At 48.2% G+C, this 22,428-nt stretch overlaps 1 protein-coding gene across 3 annotated transcripts in view; it reads left to right on the top strand.

The window, feature by feature from the left end:
- Nucleotides 1–22,428, top strand: part of STX18 (syntaxin 18) — a 107,557-nt gene that overhangs the window by 67,021 nt on the left and 18,108 nt on the right. Inside the window, exons 3-7 of one of the 3 annotated variants that reach the window (XM_033105598.1) lie at nt 9,374–9,489; nt 11,168–11,245; nt 11,393–11,459; nt 17,351–17,379; nt 21,425–21,558. In XM_033105598.1, coding sequence (XP_032961489.1) covers nt 9,374–9,489; nt 11,168–11,245; nt 11,393–11,459; nt 17,351–17,379; nt 21,425–21,558 — 424 coding nt within the window. Of the gene's footprint in view, nt 1–9,373; nt 9,490–11,167; nt 11,267–11,392; nt 11,460–17,350; nt 17,380–21,424; nt 21,559–22,428 lie in introns of all 3 variants that reach the window. The other 2 variants (XM_033105596.1, XM_033105597.1) reach the window with 2 other exon arrangements.

Below are 22,428 nucleotides of genomic sequence, written 5' to 3'. Positions count from 1 at the left end.
CGTTCATCCTGAGAGTGCGCGGGGCTCGTTCCACCTCGTGCTTCTTTTCTTCTCCATAAAACGTGGACTGTGCTCCCAAGAGCTGTGTGTGGGGCTCCTGGCACACACCGTCCCTTAGGGAATGATGATTGAATCGGAACCCCATCGGACCTGTGATGCAGTTTGGGGGCGGTCATTTAAAAAAGAAAGCACCTCTATTTCCTGCCAGAGAGAGGTGGGAGGGAGGGAGAAAAAGCGGGAGGGATGGGATGCAGGCATCAGGTCCGCAGGACGGAGGTGCACGCGTTAGCAGTTTTATCACTGGGAACGTCTGGGGTGGCAGGCAGAGGTCAGGCCTGCGCGTGGTGGCTGTGATGAGGGCTCCTGAATGAGACAGACTCATCAGCTGTGGGTGCCACTGGACAGTCACAGTTCCTGGAGCACAGACAGCAGGGACAGGCCCCCGATAGCATGAGAGAGGGGAGAGAGCAGAACCCCTGCTGTCTGTTAGCAGGCAGTCGCCAAAGAGGAGAGAAGGGAGCTGTGGCTGGAGGTGTGCACGCATGTCTCCTGCCAGTCGTCAGGTTGTCAGGAAGAGCAGTCCCGCCCCTGCCTTGGGAGCGGTGGAGGGAGGAAGGAGGCTGGGTGTCAGCCTGGGTGAGTCCACTGGCAGGGACACATGAGGGCTGGGGAAGAAGCATTCCCCCCAATGCCCTGTATTCTCCCCAGATGGAGAAAGGCGGCCCTTCCCCTCTCCCAGGGAGTTCTCCCTCCCAAGGTGGCAGACTGTTCAAAGCCCTTCATGTTGACCACCCTGCCTCCCAGGCATGGAGCTGGCCTTGGCCTGCCTGGGGGGCGGGGGGGGGGGGCATTTTGGAAGGCGAATGATGGTGGAATTGAAAGACCATGTTTAGAAACGGTGCCTTCAGACCCATAATTAGGAAGCTATAATTTTTTCCATAATGTGGAGCTCAGATTTTATTGACCCATTTAATTTTTTAAATAATGACATTTTACTAGAGAACAGCATGTAACCTAGGTAGCCTCTGGCTGGATCTCTTGAATGATTTTATTTAAAAGTAATTTCTCCCCTCTGGTAGATGTGTCTTTTCTGCAATATCCTGGCAACAAAACAATACCAGTTGGGGGAAAAACTTGCTTGGTTTCCGTTGTTGTTACTAACAGAATAACCATACTTTTAATTTCCGGTTTAAAAGGTTGTTGAGTACTGTGTGCTAAGGGAGCCTCACCTTTTGATGGAGTAATCAGTTTTATCAGATTCACCTTTAGGCCTTTTCCATTTCACTGAGCTGAGGTTCCATTAAATCCAAATGTGGTGAAGGAAGATGTTAATCGAACGTTCTTGAAATTAGTCCTGTATAGGTCTGCTCTGCCCACGGCGTGCCCTTCCCACAGAAGGAGTGCCTTTCTCAGGTGCTGGCCCTGACCCCGCAGCCTGCACTTCTGATGAGATCATTTCTGTTGGGGACCAGCCGGGGAGGGGAGGGGCTTCTGCTCCTCACTGTCGCTCCTCCCCCCATGGTGAGGAGACTGGGGAGGGGGTGGAGGGGATCGAGCTCGGTCCTCGTTTTCCCCACCTTTGGGCCTTCTGCCTCAGGTGGGGTACGTGCTGTTAGCGTTACCGTTACCGTGTGAGGCCAAAGAAACTAGGTAGGAAAACAAGATGCTGCTGAGGGCGGGGATGGGGAAATACGTGTCTCACTCTTCACGTTTCATTGAGGGGAGGCCCGTCCATTCCCCAGGAACCTGTGGCCTTCCTTCTCTCCTTCATCTGTCTCCCCGAAAATGTGGAGGTGGGCCGAAAGGAGCCAACCAGGGGAGGACAGAGACTCAGCCAATGGCTGAGGAGACCCCTGTGCTTGGCTCCGCCCTTTTCTCTTTGGGAGGGGCCTGCTGTCAGGTCGGATGCATCCTGCCCATCTGTGCCTTCAGTTTTCCAGTGAAGGCTCTGGAAGGGGGTTGCCTGCACATCTTGGGGTGGGGTAGACTCAGTTCGGAGGGACCTGTCACAGAATACAGCTGTGGCTGTATGCTGAGCCGCTTCTCCAGGTCAGCTTCAGGCTTTGGAAGTATCTGCTTATTGGTTTGTTGATGGATCAGCCTGCTCTGTGCTGGGTATTGTAATTGGTGATGGGGGTGCAGCAGTGGACAGACAGACAGACGTCCTTGCTTTGTGGAGATTGTATTTTGTGGGAGAAGACAGACAAGCAAAATAAGTAAGTCAAATATATAGAATTTTAGAGAGAGGGTAAGTGCGTTTGGAGTAGAGAGAGGGAAACGGAATAGAAAATGTCAGGGAGGGCACAATTTTATAAGGGTAAGTTAGGGAAGACCTCGTTTAGATGTTGAGAAAATACCTAAAAGCCATAAGGGATTAGTTTATATAGATATCTAGGGAAAGAACATTCCAGAAAGAAGAGACAGCCAGCAAGTGTAAAGGTCCTGATGAAGGAATGTGTCCAGATGTTCCAGGAACAGCAAGGAGGCTAGTGGGGATGTAGCAGGAGGGTTGCAGGGAAACTTGAAGATGAACTCAGAGACGGCAGGACCCCATCTTAAGGACTGTCACTCAGGTAGGAAGCCACTGGGAGGCCTTAGGTGGACGACGGATGGGATCTGACTGACTTTGAACAGGTCAGTGAGGCTAATGTGTTAGAACAGACTGAAGAGGGACAAGCGGAAGCAGCAGAATTAGGCGGGGACACACAGTCCAGGTGAGGGCTGTCAGAGGCGTGGACCAGGGAGGAAGCGGTGGTTGTGAGGACCTTGGTGGGAGAGCGACAGGACGTGCTGATGGATTCGATGTGAGCTGGGAGGGAAAGAGGAATGGGTCAAGGATGAGTCCAGCCTTGGGGCTGAGTAGCTGGAAGGAATGCCATGAGCACCAGTGGGGAGGCTGCAGCAGGAGGACGGTAGACGATAGCAGGCAGCACTCAGTTTGGGGTGGAGCTGAAACACAAAATCAACCTCTGAATGGAGATGTTGAAAGGTAGTGAGACATACGTGTCTCAGTTTCAAGCAGCAGTCCAGCCTAAAAACATAAATTTGGGGCTCGTCAGCCTACAGCTGGCACTTAAAGCCACGAGACGAGGCGAACTCGCCAGGGGAGCAGCCTGGATAGCGAGGAGATGGAGTTCATGGGCTGGCCGTGACCTGCCCGTCATTAAGTGGTCGGGGAGCTAGGAGGTGTTGACAGAAGTGACTGAAAATGAGTAGCCAGTGAGGTAAGGAAAACAGGAGTGTGCTGTCGTGGAGGCTGGAGGAAGCCCTCAGCTCCACCCCATCTGTGAAGGTCACTGGGTGGGGCTCATTGGTGACCTTGGGAGCAAGGACAGCAGTGATGAGGATAAAAGCCTGTTTGGATTGGGTTCCAGAGCAAATGGTCAGGAAAATGGAGCCCTGGGGTGTCTTAGAGAAGTTTTACACAAAAGGGGGGAAAGTCGGGCAGTAGCTGGTTGGAGACATGCAATTGAAAGGTTTTGTTTTGTTTTTTAAGTTGGGAGTAATATCCCCATGTTTGTATGTTGCCGGGAAAGATCCAAATGATCCAGAAAAAAAAATGGATGCTATTAGTAACTAACACGTGGAGTATTTATTCACTGTGCCAGACACCGTCTAAGCATTATGTGCACATAGTAACTCACTTAAGGCTGGCGGTGCAGGAGAGAGAAGGGGGAATTGCTAGGGCCACCCTGGTGCCCAGGGGCGGGGCATGTGGTGGTGGGAGCTTGTGGGAGTTCCCAGGAAACAGGAAGCAAAGCCCCCCCACACACACACACACTCATGAGGGGGAGGAAGGTGTTGGGGTTTGAGGAGCGTGGAGAAGCCATGACATGGTCATCTAGCAGAGTGGGAAGCTAACGCACCCAGGGCCCCCCAGCAAATGCCAGGTCCCACTTGAGATTAGTAATCGTGATAAAGCCAGCATTTAGATCTGTCTGTAGTACCCAGTTGTTACCTCTTGGTTTTCTATATGCCACCATCTCCTCTGTCTCTGACTGTCACTCCAGGTGGGTCTTCTCTTATTGCTTCCCACTCCAGCACTCTTCCAGGAGCCAGGCTTTTCCTGTGCCCCTCAGGGATTAGGATAAAAGGGGTCAGAGCCATTAAACAAGACCTAAGCAACCAAGTGTTTTCTCAGTGCCCGTCACGGGACCGCAGTCTGCTATTACAATGTCCGTGTTTCCCCGAAAATAAGACCGAGCCAAACAATCAGCAATAATGGCGTCTTTTGGAGCAAAAATTAATATAAGATCCGGTCTTACATGTTATATAAAACCGGGTCTTATAGTAAAACAAGACCTGGTATATTATATCATATCACATCACATGACATCACATCACATTTATATGTATTATAGGCCCAGTCTTATATTGTAGTAAAATAAGACAGGGTCTTATATGAATTTTTGCTCCAAAAGATGCATTAGAGCTGATTGTCCGGCTAGGTCTTATTTTCAGGTAAGCACAGTTTTGGACGGCACCAGATATTTGCTCTGTTTATCAGGCCATGGGAAACGTTAGTAGCCTCAGCCCTGAGACAGCGTGTGTCCATTGTCACGTATGTCACAGTGACTTTTCCCTTCCCCCTAAGTAAATTACAGAACCTCAGAGAGCGACCCTTTATTACTTAAAATCTCCTGTAGTTTCTCCAGATTTTATCACAAAATGGTTAGAAGACCATTTGCCCTGGTTTCTTTTTTCAAAACAAAGTTAGTCACATAACATTTGGTCTCACGAGCATTACATCTGTCCTTCTAAATTGCATTATAAGGACAAATGTTCATAGTGGTTTTTTTACTTTCCTATTTCCAGTTCTTCTCTTCCTTCCGTGTTCCTTGTTTCTTTTAATGCCTTACTCATCCCGGCCCCAGATCTCAGGGTCTGATGACTCCCCGCTTCCAACATCCGTTCTGCTCCTGAGATGTCACATATCAGAACCAGCTCCGCCTTCCAGGGTCCTGCCACCACTCACGCTCAGCCGTTGCCCCTTTCTTAAATTTCAGTTCAACAGACGTGTATTAGCACCTGTTACGTGGTGCTAGGGGTGCAGAGATGAGTAAGGCAGCATTCTCTGCCTGATTTCAGTAATCCATTGCCTGATCCTCCCCCTCTTTCTATCTAACCTGGTATTACCACATTTACTTCCGTAGCTCAGCCCTCCGTTGGCTGCAGAAGAAAAGTCCTTTGACCTGCACTGGAAGCCCACCAGGAACGTAGCCCTTCTGCCTGTCCTGCGCTCCAGCCACACTGAACCGCTGACTTCTCCAGACAGGCTCCCTCCCCCAACTTCATTCTGTCTCCTCTTGTCTCCTCACAGCCACATCAAGAAGTGGGAAGCAAGCATCGCCCCTTCTTCTGAACTTTTCTGCCCTGGGTGTTAGTGAAAAGTATGGACTCCAAAGCCAGGTTGCCTTGGTTCAAATCCCAACTCTGCTAGTTACTAGCTGTGTGACCGTGGCAAGTTACTTAACCTCTCTGACCTCAATTGTTTCATGTGTAAAATAGAAATTATAATAGTACCTACCTCATAGAATTTTGAGAATTAAGTGCATAAATACATGTGAAGCACTTAGAACAGTGAGTGGTGTTAATGCATGGAAAGTGTTACGTAACCGTTAGCCTTTGTTTCATGATATAAGCACATAAGCATCATATACATAAACCTGTGGGTGTTACCTATATAATATAGTTTACTGAGATCAGGGTGTGTATTTTGTTTATGTGCATAGCCCAGACACTTAAGAGTTTAATTTCATAACGTATACTGGGCATATTGCCCATAGTACATGCCCAGTATACATTATGAAGTTAATCTGTTAACATTTATAGTAAAAATAAAATTGTAGTCTTTAACTTTTGTCCATACCTTTTCAGTAACCTTCGAACAGAGTATAAAATAATTTTGTTATCCTTTCTTCTCTATCCTCAGGAAGTATCTAATTGCCTGTTAAATCAATAGGCAGAATATCAGTGGTATTTTGTGATTTTGAAACTTCTTAATATTCTAATCAGTGAAATAATGAATACATATATATATATTCCTTTAAATTTCTGAACCAGTAAATAAACTTTAACTATCCAATTTTCTTCCTCTTTTTCCCTGAAGTAAATTCACTAGTCCAAACCTATGCCCTACATAGTCTCTTTTAATTGAATCTAATACTTAGATAAATTGAGATCTGTAATAAAATTATTTCTCTTACATGATAAAGGAAATAAATCTTGATAAATTTATATATGCACGTTCTATGAGAATATATTTTTTGGTATTATTTGCCAGATAGTTAACCATTTCAAAATTGTAATAATTTTGTTATTGTGATACTTAATTTAGAGATACGTCACCAGCAAGCATCCCTTATTTTTTTTTGGTGGGGGGGGAAGGGGAACAAGACTTTATTGGGGAACAGTGTGTACTTCGAGGACTTTTTTCAGCAAGCATCCCTTATTTTTTTTTGGTGGGGGGGGGAAGGGGAACAAGACTTTATTGGGGAACAGTGTGTACTTCCAGGACTTTTTTCCAAGTCAAATTTTTGTCCCTTCAGTCTTAGTTGTGGAGGGTGCCGTTCAGCTTCAAGTTGTTGTCCTTTCAGTCTTAGTTGTGGAGGGCGCACCTCAGCTCCAGGTCCAGTTGCCGTTGCTAGTTGCAGGGGGCGGAGCCCACCATCCCTTGCAGGACTCGAGGAATTGAACTGGCAACCTTGTGGTTGAGAGCCCACTGGCCCATGTGGGAATCGAACCGGCAGCCTTTGGAGTTAGAAGCACGGAGCTCTAACCGCCTGAGCCACTGGGCCGGCCCCAAGCATCCCTTACTTTTGATGATTATGTTTTTAATGCCCATTATATTTCTAGTGCTGTTCTTAAAATGTCAGAGAAAAATAAGAGACCAAGCCCTTCTTCAAGTTGCTCCGTGTCCTAAGCTTGGTGTGCTGTCTCTGCCCAGCACCTCCCATCTTCGCTCCCACACTTGTGTTCTTCTTCTGTGCTCTGTGTCCTGAGCTTCTCCTTGTTTGCCTCCACCCCTGTCAGTCCACGTTACCTGTGAAATGTCTCTCAGGGGGACTGTGCCTCCTCTTTCCACTGACGTGGCCTCAGCCCAGGCTTTCTTCACCTCTTCCTGGACTCTGCACTGGCCACGACTGTGGTCAGGGCCGCCTGGCGTCTGGTTTCCTCTGTCCCCAGGCCAGCCACCACCAAGGAACCCATGCAAAAGGCAGATCCCTCTGTTTAAAATCCTCCAGTGGCTAACTTAGCGGCCCCCAACTCCTGTACCACAAGGATTCCTTTCCAGCTGACAGTGAGGTATTTGTCTTTTATATGATTATCGTATTTTAATGAAACCTGTTGATCCTGGAGAAACAGCTATTCAGATTTAGGAACAATTTAAAATAAATGTGTACTTATTCATCATGATACCATTTACATTCCTTTGGAAAGAGGTGGGGATCCGTGAGTGCGGATACATTGAGATGCGTCTGTGATACACACACTCGTGTGCTGTGCTGTCCCTCGATGTAATGCAGGGCCCCAGGGGTCCACAGCTAGGACGCCCGGTGTGCAGGGACCACCCAGTTCACTCCTGTTTTCCGTCCTGGTGGAGACCCACGTTACGTGGTCATTCCAGCCATGACCACAGGGTTGGGGACTGGCAGCGGGTCTTCCCGCTCTCCTCTGGGTGGAACGTCTTCCTCTCTGCCTGCCTGGCACCTACCTCCCCTGCACGAACCGACCACCCCGCTCTGGGTCCCACTGTCCACTTCCAAACCAACACCATCCACCACAGTTCTTGTGTTCCCCGTTTCTGGGTCATTCTCCCGTTTTATGGGCCCCTCTGTGGGGATCAGAAACGAGCCTTATTCAACTCTGAGCCCCTAACCCCTGCCTCAGTGCCTGACGTGTGTGTGTGTGTGTGTGTGTGTGTGTGTGTGTGTGTGTAGAGGGGCGTATATAAATGAGTGCATGAACGGATTTCGAGGATAAAATAAGTAAATAAAAGACATGTAAGATGCTGAGAACGGTGCTGGGTGTGTACTAAGAGTTCAGCTGATGTTAGCGCACCCTCCACATGCATTTTAGGTGTTGGGGAAGCAGAAATGAACAAGATGAAGTCTCTGATTTCAGGAAGCTTACATTCTCTTGGGAGGAGATAGACATAAATATTTATTTCAGAGTGTAATATGTGCTGTGAAGAAAAATAAAGCGGCTGAAGGAGAGAGAGTAGAGTAGCAGAGTGATTGGAGAGCCGCGGCCCGCGTACCAGAAAGCAGAGTGTACCAGGAGGCTTTGGAGCTCAGACACAATAGCTTAATAACGGCGTAGGACTGTGAGCACACAGGGTAGCCAGGGGAGGCCGCTCTGATCTGGCCGTCTGAGCAGAGATCTGAAGGAAGAGAAAAGCCGGACATCTGCTTGGAGAGCATTCCAGGCTGTGGCAGGAGCGTGGCCATGGGGGGACAGCAAGGAGGCCAGTGTGGCTGGAGGGACGTGAACGAGGGGGTGTGGCAGGAATTAAGGTCCGGGTGGGGGTGGGGGGCGTTCAGGACTTTGTAGTTTATCCTCCATGAGAGTGGGGGCCGGCAGGTGGAAATGAAATGATTGAGACTGTACCTTATCTGAGTTCCCCCTGACTTGATGTTTGGTGATTCTGTATTTCAGCTGTGATGTCCAGAGTGTTTAATTAGGCAGATAGCATCACTGTTAATAATTAAGCTGCCACACCCGCCCAGGCGTTACAGGGCGAGCACTGGAATAGAACGAGCATGTCTTTAACTGCAAGGTGCTGCATTACTAAAAGCGAGCACCCTTACTAGGTCAGTAACTTTAGGGTTTTTAACTTAATATTGGGAAATGAAATGTGTTTCTGAAAGCTCTTTTATTGTGAGTTCTGCAGACTGCCTGTCAGCAGGGACAACGTGGCAGTCTGCAACAGCTTCTCACAGACCTCTCTAGAGCCTTCATCAGTGTCCCGAAGCATTGTCCACGCAGCACCCACGGAGTTCTGCTAACAGAAGTCACTTCTGCGTGGTGCTGTGTGAAAGCCTGCGGTGGCTGCCCTGTTGTCGGAGCGTGAGGCCCGTGTGTACCGGCCCTGACGCCTCTCCATGCCTACGTCCCCCGCCCTGGACTCCCCAGTGTGGTGTCTGCAGGAAGCTTCTTCTACCCGACAGCCTCCTGACTGTCGCTCCCACTATCGAGATCCTTCTCCCACCTCTTAGCCTGGCCAGATCCTCCTCACTCCAAGTCTCAGCTTACAAGTCACTGGTGTCTACGGAGGAGCGTTTTCTTCCCTTCACACCCCATTCAGACTACATCACGCGGCCATTTGCTGCTGCCCTTTCATCTTGTGCCTTTCTCTCTCCCGCTCCCTCAGCCATATCACGTCTGAATATGGAAGGATGACAGACACGGAACGCGACCAGATAGACCAGGATGCTCAGACGTTCATGAGGACCTGCTCAGAAGCAATTCAGCAGCTGAGAACTCAAGGTGAGGTGCCTGAAAGGGGCACACAGGCAACCGTGAGCTGCTCAGTACGTCAGACTCTCAGGGCACAACCCGTTAAAGTCCTGACCCCTGGGTTCTTATATAGATTTAGCTCTGAAAACTTAAGAATCCTTCTCGTCCTCGTCAGTGCTTTAACCTAAGCTTAAAAGGAATGAAGGGACCATGATTCACGTTAAGTAATGGGAGGGAGGAGGTGGAAAGGACCTCTCTTGACAGGACTAACACTTTACTAAGCGACCAGGGTCAGAGAAGACAAATGGTGCGTGCAGGTGTGTGTGCGCGTGCGTGCGGTGTTCCACCTGGTGTTTAGTGGGCAGTGGTAGATGACATGTAGATAATAAGGGTGAAAGAGAGTCATCTAAGCTCTTACTCGTGTATTAAAGTTGAGTTGAGCATCAGGCTCTCAGGTTGCTTAGGTACCCACCCCAGGTCTGCCATACGGCCTTGGGCAAGCCACTTAATTGCCTGGGCCTCGGTTTCTTCATCTGCAAAACGGAGACAATGACAGGGTATGCCTCTTAGGATTGTGATGAAAAAATACATTAAACTCTCCTAGCTCATGCTTAGAACCGTAGTTGGCACTAGTGTCCCTTTATTTCATGTCCCTTTCATTGATGTTTAATTCTAATCGAGCCCCTGAGATGGCTTCCCAAGTCACGTGTCTTCCTGGATTCCTTTGTAATTTGCGTAGGCAGGTACAGGGTACATTAAGTAGTATGGAGTTCAAAGGGGCCAGGTGCTACTGTACTTGCTCTTGCCACAGACTTTATTTGGGAAGCTTCCGCCAGCACCCTGTAGGCCACGTGGACAGGCTGATGAGAGGACAGCTTCCTGGCCCCGCGGCGCCCCTCCCGGGACTCCCAAGTGAAGCAGCTCTACAGTAAAAACACATCATGCCCCCGGCCCTGAAGGGCCTGTGCAGGAGACAGCCTAGAAAAGACCCGCGAACATTAGTAAAGCCAGCCGTTAAGTCCCAAGCCCTGTGACCTTGGGCTCCTTCTGGGCTCTGAACCTTAGTCTCCTCGCCTAAAATGAGCATAATCGTAATGGCCTTAGGATTGTGTGGATTATTAGCAGTAATGGATGTAATGTGCTAGCAGGTGCCTGCGCACAGTAGGCACTCAGCCTCTCAACAAATGGCAGCTGTGTACCAGAAGAAGTGGCCCAGACTTTTAGAAGGTGTGATAGTTTGCAGAAGAAAGGCATCTGGAGGGAGGTTTCCCGGAGAAGGAAGGTTCACCCGGTGTCTAAGGGCCCGGAGCGTGGACGGCTGAGGGGAGAGGAGGGAGCATTCCACCTGCTCAGGACGGGGCGTGTGTGGCTGGAGTGATTTAGACGTGTTCCCGAGAGTCGGCTTGAGCACCGGACGCTGTTACTGCTGACAGGGCAGCACCCCAGAAGCAGACGGTGCTGTCACGCTCGCTCCGTGCGTCAGACACGCCGTAAACTTCGTGACGGAAGTTTTTCTGCAGCCTTAATCTCAGGCTTGGAAAGCCTAATGCGTCGTACGCTTTAAAAGTGTAGCGTCTGGTGCCTCAGATGGGTGTTAGGGCTGCATGTCACGACGCACTTTCAGTAAAGCCTGTGCCATGAGGAAGCCGACAGCCCGTCTCTGAGCGTGGGTGACGTGGAGGCCTGACTGCTGTCCTTTCCTTTGCAGCCTGCAAGGACGCGCAGTCGCAGCAAGTGAAGGAGCACAGGGCCGCTGTTCTGGACTTCACTGAAGATTACCTAAAAAGTATTGCATGTCAGCCTAAAGGTCGGAGCTGGCACTTCCCATGTGGCGGTGCCAGCCGCACACCATAGTGTCTCCTTATATTGAATGATGCTTTTGCCTGAGAAGCGGTTTTAAATGGTCTGTCTTCTGGTATTTTCCCTGCAACAGGAGTGTGTAAGCTTTACTCAGAACAAAGAGCCATCCGAGTTAAACGAATGGTGGATAAGAAAAGATTGTAAGTACCGTGTCTGTTGGGGTTCCTTAATCACTGTTAGTAATATAATAATCATCATAATCATAGCAGTACTGCCACTACTAACAAGGACCTCTGAGGCCCTGCAGTGTACTGCCCTGGAATTTCTTCACAAAGCGCTGAAATAGTGTTTACTCAGCACTTACCACGTGTTGGCGACTTTATGAGGTCAGCGCAGCCCCATGAAGTAGGTCTGGTGTTACCCTCGTTTTACAGATGTGGAGCTTGTGGCTCGGGACGTTAGGTGGCTCACCCAAGGTCCCAGCTCCAGGCGGAAGCAGAGCTGAGGTCAGAACCCTGTGAGGCTGGCACAGTGTTAGCCACTGTACCTGGGTCTCTGAGCCCCACGTCCCTCCCTGCTGGCTCTGAAAGTGTTTTCCTGAGGGAAAAGCTGGAGCACAGCCAGCAATGCTCCCTGTGAGGTCTCCCTCAGGGCTCCTGTGGCGTATACCTCCGTCCTGACTCCCCTCACTCGATGCCAGGTGCTCGGAGCACGCGCCCCACTGCAGCGCCCGGCCCCCACTTACTGTAGGTACAGTTCTGAGCCCCCCTTGCAGGTGAGGACGCTGAAGCTCCGGCCCAAAGCCACACAGCCAGGACCCAGCAGCACCAGACTTCCGTATTTCCCACAGCACCTGGCGTCCCTATATCTGTCCTCCCCACTGGGCTGCATGCCAGCCTCAGAGCACAGGGACAGGGCCCTCCGAGCTGCTGTCCTCGCAGCTGCTCAGCCAGCCTGAGATTGGATCCCACACGAACACAGAGTGTGGGTCCAGGCTCCAAACCTTGGTCACTTACGAGTTGGGAAAGATTGTGGGGTGTTCTCTTAGATCATTTTGGGGCGTTCTCTTAGAAGATAACAGTGCATACTATCGGGGACAAACTTTCTGAATTCTTGCTGTGTCGGCGCCCCAACACCACCCTCAGGTTCAGTGATTTGCCAGGAGGATTTTCACGACTCAGCACACAGCCCTGCTCATGGCGGTGATTTATTCAAGTGGGAAGGGCGAGGCCAGCAGCAGAGGGAAGAGGTGCACGGGCGAGAGCCGAGGAAGCCAGGAGCACACGTCCAGCGTCCTCTCCAGAGTCACACAGGATGGCGCTTGTGCCCCCTTGTGTGAAATGTCCACCAGGGAAGCTCATTACAGACTCACTGCCCAGGCATTTTCCTGGGGGCTGAGCACGTTTGCAGCTGCACATACCAAAACTGCAGACCCCAGGAGGCAGGCAGGTTTGTAGCACAAGCCGTGTCGTTTGCACAGTGCGCCTCTCTTATTAGTCAGGTAGTGGGAACCATCTCCACGTTCCTGGACCCCAGCCTAGGGCCCAGCTTGCAAACCAGCCTTTCTAAGGAGTGAAGTCTCGGGCCTGCTGTGTTAACTGTTCTGTGCACTTGTGAAACATTTAAAACCGCAAATGCCAACAAATAGAAGCACTTGTGGACGATGGTAAGTAGATGAGTCAAGATATCTGTCCACAAAACTGTGACACAAGGCCCTGAGAGCATAGGCGGAGAGAAGCAGGAGAGATGGGATCTCCGTCCTCATGGAGTTCAGTCGGATGGCTTGCCATATAAACACGAAAAATGAGCAGCTTAATCAGCACAGGTCGTAATGGGTGAGCCAGTAACCGGGGCAGATTTGTCAAAACAAGGGGCTTTGCGTTGGATGTTGCAAGAACAGGATGTGGGGAAGTGATTAGAGAGGAGAGCAGGCAGAGCGTATGAGGCCAGTCCTGGAGGAGGAGGAAGGCGACTGACGACGTGTGATTCACGGCGGAGGTGGTGAGGGCACTGGGGTCACCCACCAAGGGAGAGATGCCAATCTCTGCTTCCTTATCCCGGGGGACCCTGACACTCCAGACTTAATGAGCACCCCAAGTAGAGTAAGAAGAGGCTTTTGCTGCTACCGCCTCTGTCCCGGGTCCTCGGCAGAGGTTTTGACAAATTAAGATCAGTCCGATGGGAATTGTTCTCATTTAGACAGCGAAGGAGCCCAGCCTCCTGCCACGCAGCTGCCCTGTGCCAGTTACTCTGAGCGAAAGACCTTGAGGGAAATAAGAAAGTGACCCTTCACAATGTAGTCCACCCTCTCTTCTAGTTCCTTCCTCACCTGGCTGCGGAATGTATCTGCCAAAACACACCTGTAATTTTATCACTGTGCTTCCATGTCCTACAAAGGCTGAACTTCACAGCACAGCATTCAGGGCCCCTGACGACTGGACGGCAGCCTTTGTTTCTTAGTTGGTCCCTTGGAATCCTTCTGGCCACACTCGACTACTGTGTGTTCTGAAGAGGCCTTGTTCTGGAAGGTTCTTACGCCGTAATTCTTGCTGATCTGTCTGTCCTGAATGCCCTCCCCTGTTCTCTGCCCCTCCCCCCATTCGTCTGGCAAACAAGCTCCTGCCCATCCTCCCAGGCCCAGTTCAGATGTGGCTGCTCTGGAAAGATCCCAGCGCCTGTGGGCCGTGGCAGTGGGTCCCTTCTCTGTCGGCCCCCTCCACACTGTCATGGTCAGGGGTAACTCCTAACGCTCAGAGAGCTGCTGTTCCACCACCTAAGCCCATCTGAGGCCAGTGCCTGCCGAGGCCCCGGAAGCCACTCCTCAGGACTGTTGAATGAAGGAAGGAAGGAGTGAGTGACACATTTCCCGAAGGTAATTTGACTGTAAGTGGAGTTTGTTCGTTGTCAAGTTGGATTGGTTCTTTATTTTTGTTATTTTGTTTTGGTTGGTGATGGTTATGGCTAAAAACCTTTCTTATAAAATAGATTTGAGAACCCCTAGTGCTCATGTTTTATGGCATTGTTGCTATTATCGTGTTCGTTTTGTTCTTGGAGAAATAAAAAGATATTTGTCTGTTAAGGAGCCGTCAAATTGCTTAAGTCTTTTCACAGAATAGGGAAAAAGGCGTTCTATGCTGGTATTTATTTTCATAGAATGGTGGTATCACATTCATCTATCTTACTGAAGGGCTCTTCTTCCAGATGGGGTGAAAATGGTTTGCTTATTAGGCACGAAGTCTTCCTACCTTTTCCCCATCCTGACTGTCTCCTTAGAAGGATAGTGCCATCGTTAAATGTGACTCGTTCCACCCACCCCCTGGCACTGCGCTATCCTAGTTGACAATGGCACCTGCTGCTAGTTGCCTTAAGCTGGACGTGAGGGACAGTGGTACTTATTTTGGGGGGTCTTCTCTCTGTTCTTTCTCCTGCTACAAGACTGCAAGTCCTTCGAAGGCAGGGACCACTGTGACTTTTAGTTCTTTGATCCCAGTGCCTTGATCAGAGCCTGCCACAGACGAGGTGCTGAATTAACAGTTCTTGAGGGAAGGAAGGAAGGGGGCCCAGTCCCTGTTTCCTGGCTGCTTGGTTCTACATAGTGAGAGCTTCTCAGTTGCAAAAGCTATGGGCCACTACTGGGACCACACTGGCACAGGAGGCCTTGTCATCCCAAAGGGTTTAAAATATACCCTTTACCTTTCTGACCGCCATAAAATACTGGTATGTGGTTATGATTTAAGTTGAAATAACCATAAGATGCCCTCCTGAGTACATGCTCTAATTAAAAACCAACTGATTAAATTGGAAACATTTCCCCTTTCCAGTAAGAAATCAGCTTGTGTATCATTGGCTTTCTTTTCCTTGGAGAAGAGGTTTAAGGTGACACTCTGGAAATCAGAATGAACTTCTGAGATTCTTTTCTACTAGTTCAGTGGATTTTCTTTGTGGAGGCATAATAAACTGTACAGAAGTCCACACTTAAAATATAAGGCCTTTCTCTCCAGGCAGCTGTTTCTCTTACCAAGTGGTGGGTCATCTGATCCCGTATCTACCCAGGGCCAGCTGTGCTTTGAAGGTTGCTGGTTTTCAGCCCATCATTTGAACATACCACTTTGTTACTTAAGGTGATGCCCTTAAGAATGGGAACTTTGGACTACTTTCTCTGTCTCAAGGGAGATTTGAAAAGGATAAAACATATTAGTCTGAAAGGTAGTGGTTTCTTCTAATGTTGGGTAGGTCATGAAATAACAGACAGGAAGACTAGCCAACTTGACAGCACCTTCTGGATTGGTCAGTGTAGTTGAAGTGAACTACCAGAATCTTAGTGCATCTTACTGTCAGTTCTAAAGGATAATGTGAGAATTCCTTCAGGTATTCTGAGGAAAGCCTGGTGACCTACATAAATGCTGGTCTGAAAGCTGTTCCCATGGTCCAGCAAGGTAAGAAGCACTTGGTGTAAAGAGTTCTCTGAGACCTTAACGTGGCCACTGGGCCCGACTACATCTAAGAGGGCGTCCTGCCGGTAGTGGTGCCCTTCCCTCTTGAGGCACCTGGCAAACCTACTTTAGAAAGTACTGGCTAATCCTATGGCCAGGTATGTGACCCTGAGTTATTTATTACTCCTGCAAGTTAGGACAGAAGGTCAAAATTTTGCCATGTTCCATTTTTCTTAAAAAATAAAACAAAAACAAAAAACATTGGTACTCTTGCAACATGTACTCTCACCGTGCTTACTTGGTCCTTCAAGAATATACTCTTACTATTTATGATCCGGTCCTCTTTTCCCAACTAGACTGCAGGCTTGGTGAAGGCAGAATCTTGTCTTTTACCTCGTTGGACCCACCGCCGTACATATATAAAAGCTCAGTGAATTTTGCCAGTGACTGAGGGTGGTGGTGGTGGAGGAGGAAGAAGTGATACTAGGTCCATAGCAGTGATTTCATCTTTTTTTTTTAATTTCAGCTTTATTAAGGTATAATTGACATAAAATTGTAAGACATTTAAAGTATACATTGTGGTGATATCTATATGTATCTGTGTACACACACACACACACACACACACACACGCTGTGAGAGGATCCCTGCCCATCTGCTCATTAACACACCCATCACCTCACATATTTATCTTTTTTTGGTGAGAACATTGAAGTTCTACTCAGCAAATTTCAGTGATATCACACAGTATTATCAACTGTAGAGAGCATGGTGTGCATGAGGTCGTCGGATTTGGTTCATTTTACTGTAGTTTGTACCCTCTCGCCAACCTCTCCCCGTTTCCCCCTCCCTTGACTTTGTCTTCTTCACTCCCCAAATGGGCCTTTCTCATGCCTACAAAAGGGGTGAGCGCACTGACGTGAGGGCCACAGCAGCCCTTTGCTTGCTTGTGTATAGCGCTCGAGCTAAGCACAGGTTCTATATTTTTAAAAGTTTGTAAAAACAAACAAATGAAAAAGAAAAACGACAGAAAGAAGACTATGAGTTAGAGGTCACATGTGGCTCAGAAAGCCTGAGATACTTACCATCTGGCCCTTTACAGGAAAAGCGTGCCGACCCCTGGCTTAGGATAGGCTCTCCGAGGTGCAGGACCTTTTTTTATGCTGTTTGTTCTTTGCATCCGTCCTGGGCTGATACGTATCCCCCTGTGCAGGGCAGGTTCACAGCTTGTACCGCAGATGACCCACCGCAGTGGTTTGACCCCACCTGGACTGGTCTGTGCCCTGTTCAGGAGACGGGTCCATTGATTAAATGGCAATGTCACATTGCTATAAATGTTTCTAAATGCGTGCTCTTTTCTTTTTGGTGCATATCTCGTAGCAGACCAGTAACACACAGTACATGGTCTGGTTCGTGGCCCACACTTTGAGTAGCTCTGGCCTGAAAACCACCTTTATGTAGTATATACCCAGTAAATCCCTGCAGTGAGCCATGGGAGCTGGGGTGGATGGGTTCATCAAGGTAGCGTGAGACAGTCCTGCTCCACGGTGCGGGGGGTACACAGCATCTGTGCCCGCCTGCATGCCTGAGTCCGAAAGCCACTTGTGAAGTTACAGTACTATGGTATTATGTGGCAAGTACATCTTCTTTCCCCCTAGAGCCTTTATTGGGGGCAGAAAAGAAGGATAAGAACTACACTTGAACCTGGAATATGAATTACTTTTCTCTAATATTTGTATTGGGCTTTAGTTAAGGTTTGCAAAGAATTTCTCCCATATATTTTCTTGTTTCAAAACTGACAAATCTGTTTTTCTCCTCTTTTCTATGTCCTTCTGTTCTTCTAAAATTTTAAACAGAACCCCAAGGTTTTTCAAATAAGGGACTTGGAAACAGATGTTGGCCAGGTGGAAACTGTGTTGATGGCAGTTATGAAATGCTCAGCCTTCAGTGAGAGACATTTATTTAAATAAATCATGGGGCATAAACTGATCTTTCTGATGACTTTTAAAAAATGGCTTTTTTCAAATTGCCTTCAACTAGATAATTTGTAATTTTCCCTGAGGGATTTCAAGTAGACATTCTGTGCATAATTAGATCTGTTTTTATCACTTAAAAAAAAAAATCACTCAACTTTGTCTAAGTCTGCTGCATTGCAGTCTTTTGTTCATTTTAAATCGCACACTGACACATTAGCATATTTTGGACACAAAGGATGACAGACATTAAAGCAGCCTGGTATTTAAAAGTCAATTAAGCCCTTCCCCTTCGTGAACAATTCATGCACAAGTCTTGCCGCCTGGTGTGGGGCAGAGTAAGTTGGGTGTGTGCAGTGATGGGGCTGGTTTCCCTGCACAGCCCAGAGTTGGTGGAGCTGGGAGGGCTGGCTCAGCACGGGCAGTCAGTCGGAGCCCCAGCAGGGAGAGGGCACATGCCTGTGGGGAGGCGTGGGGGCTGGTTCTGTGCAGAGGGGTTGTCAGACAGGTACATATATCAAGATAGCGGAAGCCAGGGTTCTCACTATTGGGAAAGTGAGAGGGGAAAAGCCAGAATGAGCCCTGTGGTGTTGGACTGGAATGGCAGATACTGGTGTGAACGCATGGTTTGCAGTTTACGTAGACAGAAATAACTGTGGTTGTAAATGTGTGTGTCTGTATAGGTACGCAAATGCATACATAAGTTTTCTAGCACTGTCTGCTGAGGGCCTGGAAACAGTGACACCCAAGAGCAATGACCATACTTAGCACTCAGATCGTGGCTTCTAAACAGCAATGTCAGCCGCCAGGAACCATGACTTCTTGGAGGAGTGGCTGATTCTGGGGCCCGGAAGGTGTAAAATGAGCCTGGAACATTTTTTTTGGTACCAGAAAACGAGTAAGGGCTCAGAGAATGAGGGGGACATGTGAAAAGAACACAAGCCATTTTGCAGGGGCTTCTCCTGGCCGAACTGGAGATGATTTGAACATCGAAATAAATGGTAGTAGCAAACGATAGCCTATTGAATAAAATAGGACATCATGAGTCCTTCTAGATAGGAATAAATAAATGAATAAATGGGAAGTTTGAAATTGATAGATAAGCGTCAGAACGCCCCCTGCCCCAGTCCTGATTCATTACAAGGGGGAAAGAGGAAGTTTACACAGGAGAAGCCTGGCCGCCACCACTGTGATGGAGTGGCCACAGTGAGTTCACGCACAACCTGAGAGAATGCCAGGAGAAGCACGTGCATAGAGTATCCTTTCTGCCCTCTGTGCCTGTCAGAACCTTACTCTTTCAAGATCTTGCCTAAGTGACACCTACCGGTGTCACCCCCAATAATTTCTACACTCTGGCTTAGTCGTAGTATGAATTTGTAAAGTACTTACATTTTACTTGGTACTTTTTTTTGTTCTACTATTTTATTTAGTCTTGCAACAACTTTTGAGTGGTAGATGTATTATTGGAAGGCTACTGGAAGCCAGGTTTCTCATTGTCAAAGAGGTGGAAGAGGGAATGCCAGAATGAAGCCATGTTTTTTTCATGTGTGTGGTTCATTTTTTATGCCTGTATCTCTGATGCATTTGAAGTTTATCTTCGTGTACAGCATAAGGAAACACTTTTATCCTTTTCCCATGTAACTATCCTGGTCTCACTTATTAAACTTTTATCATATACTAAAATCTATATATGATTGAGTCTTTCTGAATTTTCTGTTCTGTTTCATTGGTCTGTCAATCTTTTCATACCCTAATATCACACTTTCTTTTTAAGGGTTTTCCTGGCTATTCTTCTCCACCACCCCCTACCACATTTTGTTATAAACATTCTCAAACATACATCACAGTTTAATTTTACAGTGAACACCCATATACCTACCACCTAAATTTGAGCATTTACATTTTACTGTTCCTTCCTACTTTCACATATTTATCCTATATGTTCATTTAGCCCTGCAGACATCAGTTTTCTTCCCCTGAAATACTTCAGCATGCAAATCATTAACTAGAGGTATTAGTTTACAGTTTTTCTGACCATTCTTACATGTTTCCACATGAATTTTATAACTGACTTGTCTGACTTCAGGATTGGGTCACATTACATTTATAAATTAACTTAGGGAGAACTCACATCTTTATGATATTTTTCTATCCAAGAACATAATACATCTTCTAATTACTGTGTTTCCCTGAAAATAAGACCTAGCCAGACAATCAGCTCTAATGCCTCTTTTGGAGCAAAAATTAATTTAAGACCTGGTGTTCTGTTCTGTTCTGTTATGTTATGTTATATAAGACTGGGTCTTATATTATAGTAAAATAGGACCAGGTCTTATATTAATTTTTGCTCCAAAAGATGCATTAGAGCTGATTATCCAGCTAGGTCTTATTTTCAGGGAAACACAGTAGTTACAGCATTTTTTTTTATGTTTTAAGAACATCTTTTAGTTTTTTACATATGGGTTTTGGTTTTGTTAATTTTGGTTTTGTTAAGTTTGCTGCAGTTTTTATTGGTAATTTTTTCTCTTTTGTTTTGGCTACCACAAATGGGATTTTCTCTTCATTGTATCTTCTCACTGTAAACCAGGTACTTTGTGATGAACATTTAGGTCATTTTTTTTGTCATTATAAGCATGCCTTCTAGGGATGGGCGGCATTAAATAAACTTATCCATATGAAGTCCTTAGAAAAATGCCTGGTACATAATGAGCTGTCAGTAAATGTCAGCTGGCATTAATAGCACCCTCATATGTATTTGCATTATTCTTTTTATTCATAGCCTCTCTGCCTACTCTGTGGACTGTACGTAGATGTTTTAGCACCTGCCTATAATTTTCATAGCGCTAACTGGATCCCCGTAAAGCCATTACAAGGCCTGTTGTTTCATAACCAAATTTTCTCTCTCTTCCTAGCCTTTTACTGACAGTTATAAAGCATCCATTCACTTAACTTATATTTATTAAACACTGCATGCCAGGTACGCATCTAGCATCTAGGGCTACACAGCAGACAGTGTACACTGCAGTGGAGCAAGACAGACAGGAAGCAGGAACTAGTAAGGTCAGTCCAGGCTGTGGTGACAGCGGGAAGCAGACGGGTGCTGTGGGCAGAGTAACGGAAGGAGGCCTTTTTTGATAGGAAAGTGGGAGAAGGCCTCTCTGAAGGTGAGACTGAGCCTAGCCCTGCAGGTGGAACGGAATTCAGCAGTGGGAGGAGCCCCGAGGCAATGCCAAGAGCAGAAGCCTGAGTTCCTGAGACAAGTCGGTTCCATCCAGGGGTTGTTTAAAGACTTGTATATTTAAACTATTTTAAGATACTACTTATATATGTTATGTAATGGACGCATGCGCGTACGTGCGCGTGTGTGTGTGTGTGTGTGCACATTTAGCAACACTTGCACTGGTGTAAAACAACCAGCGTCCTGGATTTGTTGAACTTGGAGCAGTCAGCTTTCGCTGCCCACGTGCTGGGTGTGGTGTCAGTGTGTGGGACGGGTCCCTGGGTCCTTTCCTTCAGCCCATGCTGACCGCACTGTCCCCGTGCACTGTGGGGGTGGAGCGGTGCGCAGTCCCTGCCCTGCAGACAGTGCCACCTGCACCTTGTAACACGTGCCCCACTAGAGGTGTGGCAGGATGGTTGGGGGCTCAGAGGCAGCAACCCCGCCCCCCAGTAGAGGGCCCAGAACAAGCGGGCGGGGTCCCAGGCGACTCCCTTCTGTCGTCATACAGAATCCTGTTGCCTAAGTAAGTTATATGATTGCTAATTATTTGTGTTTAGATCTAAGCTGGAACCAGAACCAAATACAAAGTCAAGAGAATCTGTGTCTTCTGAGCAAGTTTCGCTGGATCCTGCAAAAGACTCTGAAGAAAAACCCGTCACTGAAGAATATCCAGGTATGAGTTAAAGTCCAGATCTTGCCTTGCATCTCTTCCTTATGACATGTTGGTAAAACAAAGCAGACAAAGAAGGCACACAGTCCCAGACATCGTATGGTGTTTGTACTCACGTAAAGCCAAGGAAACACAGAGGTCGCAGCCTTTTTTCTGTCACAGTTGGGTCTTAATGACTGCCGCTGAGGCAAGGTTGGGGGATAAGATGGGGGGGCGGAGTCGAAGCACTCCCCCAGTCACCTGGCAACCGGCAGGGTCCAGACAGAAGGTGCTGACGTCGCTGTGCACCAGTGAGGTGGGGACAGGAGACCTAGGAGGAAATATCGGAGATCACTGCGCAGGAAGTCTTGCGTGTCGGCCTCAGGAAAGCTGGGGTGCTGCCCAAGTGATCTCGGGGCGCTGTCAGCAGTGACCCTGCATGGAGCTGACAGCCTGCCTCGGGGTGGAGTGTGCGATCTCAGTGGCCTCCAGCAGCCAGTTGAGCTAAGAGGACACTGCCAGTCCGGGTCTGTATGCCCCCTGTGTATATGCTCGAGGGCCCGTGGATTCCAACAGCTCCTGACACACAGTGGACGCTTAGTGAACAAGGGTCTCCCTCAAGTCTGGAAACATCAGGAACACGCATGTTGTCACGGACCTCTTTCCTGTGTGTCCGGCCGGTGTGGCCACCCAGTGTAGGCTGTGCGTGCTTGGTCTGCCACATGTCAGACGGGTGGGGGGTGGGGGTGGGGTCGCTGTGCGTAAATGCACAAAGCCAGGTGGGTGGAGTGCTGAGGCTGCCTTCTGTGTCATGACATCATGACAATGGCTCTCAGTCCCACAGGTGTCCCGAGTCTTCACAGACATCACTGCCACTCGTACGGCCTCTTTCTC

The sequence above is a fragment of the Rhinolophus ferrumequinum genome, chromosome 5 (assembly GCF_004115265.2).
Source record: "Rhinolophus ferrumequinum isolate MPI-CBG mRhiFer1 chromosome 5, mRhiFer1_v1.p, whole genome shotgun sequence".
Taxonomy (NCBI): Eukaryota; Metazoa; Chordata; class Mammalia; order Chiroptera; family Rhinolophidae; genus Rhinolophus; species Rhinolophus ferrumequinum.
Note: the sequence above shows the minus strand (reverse complement) of the source record. Positions and strands in the feature narration are given on the sequence as shown.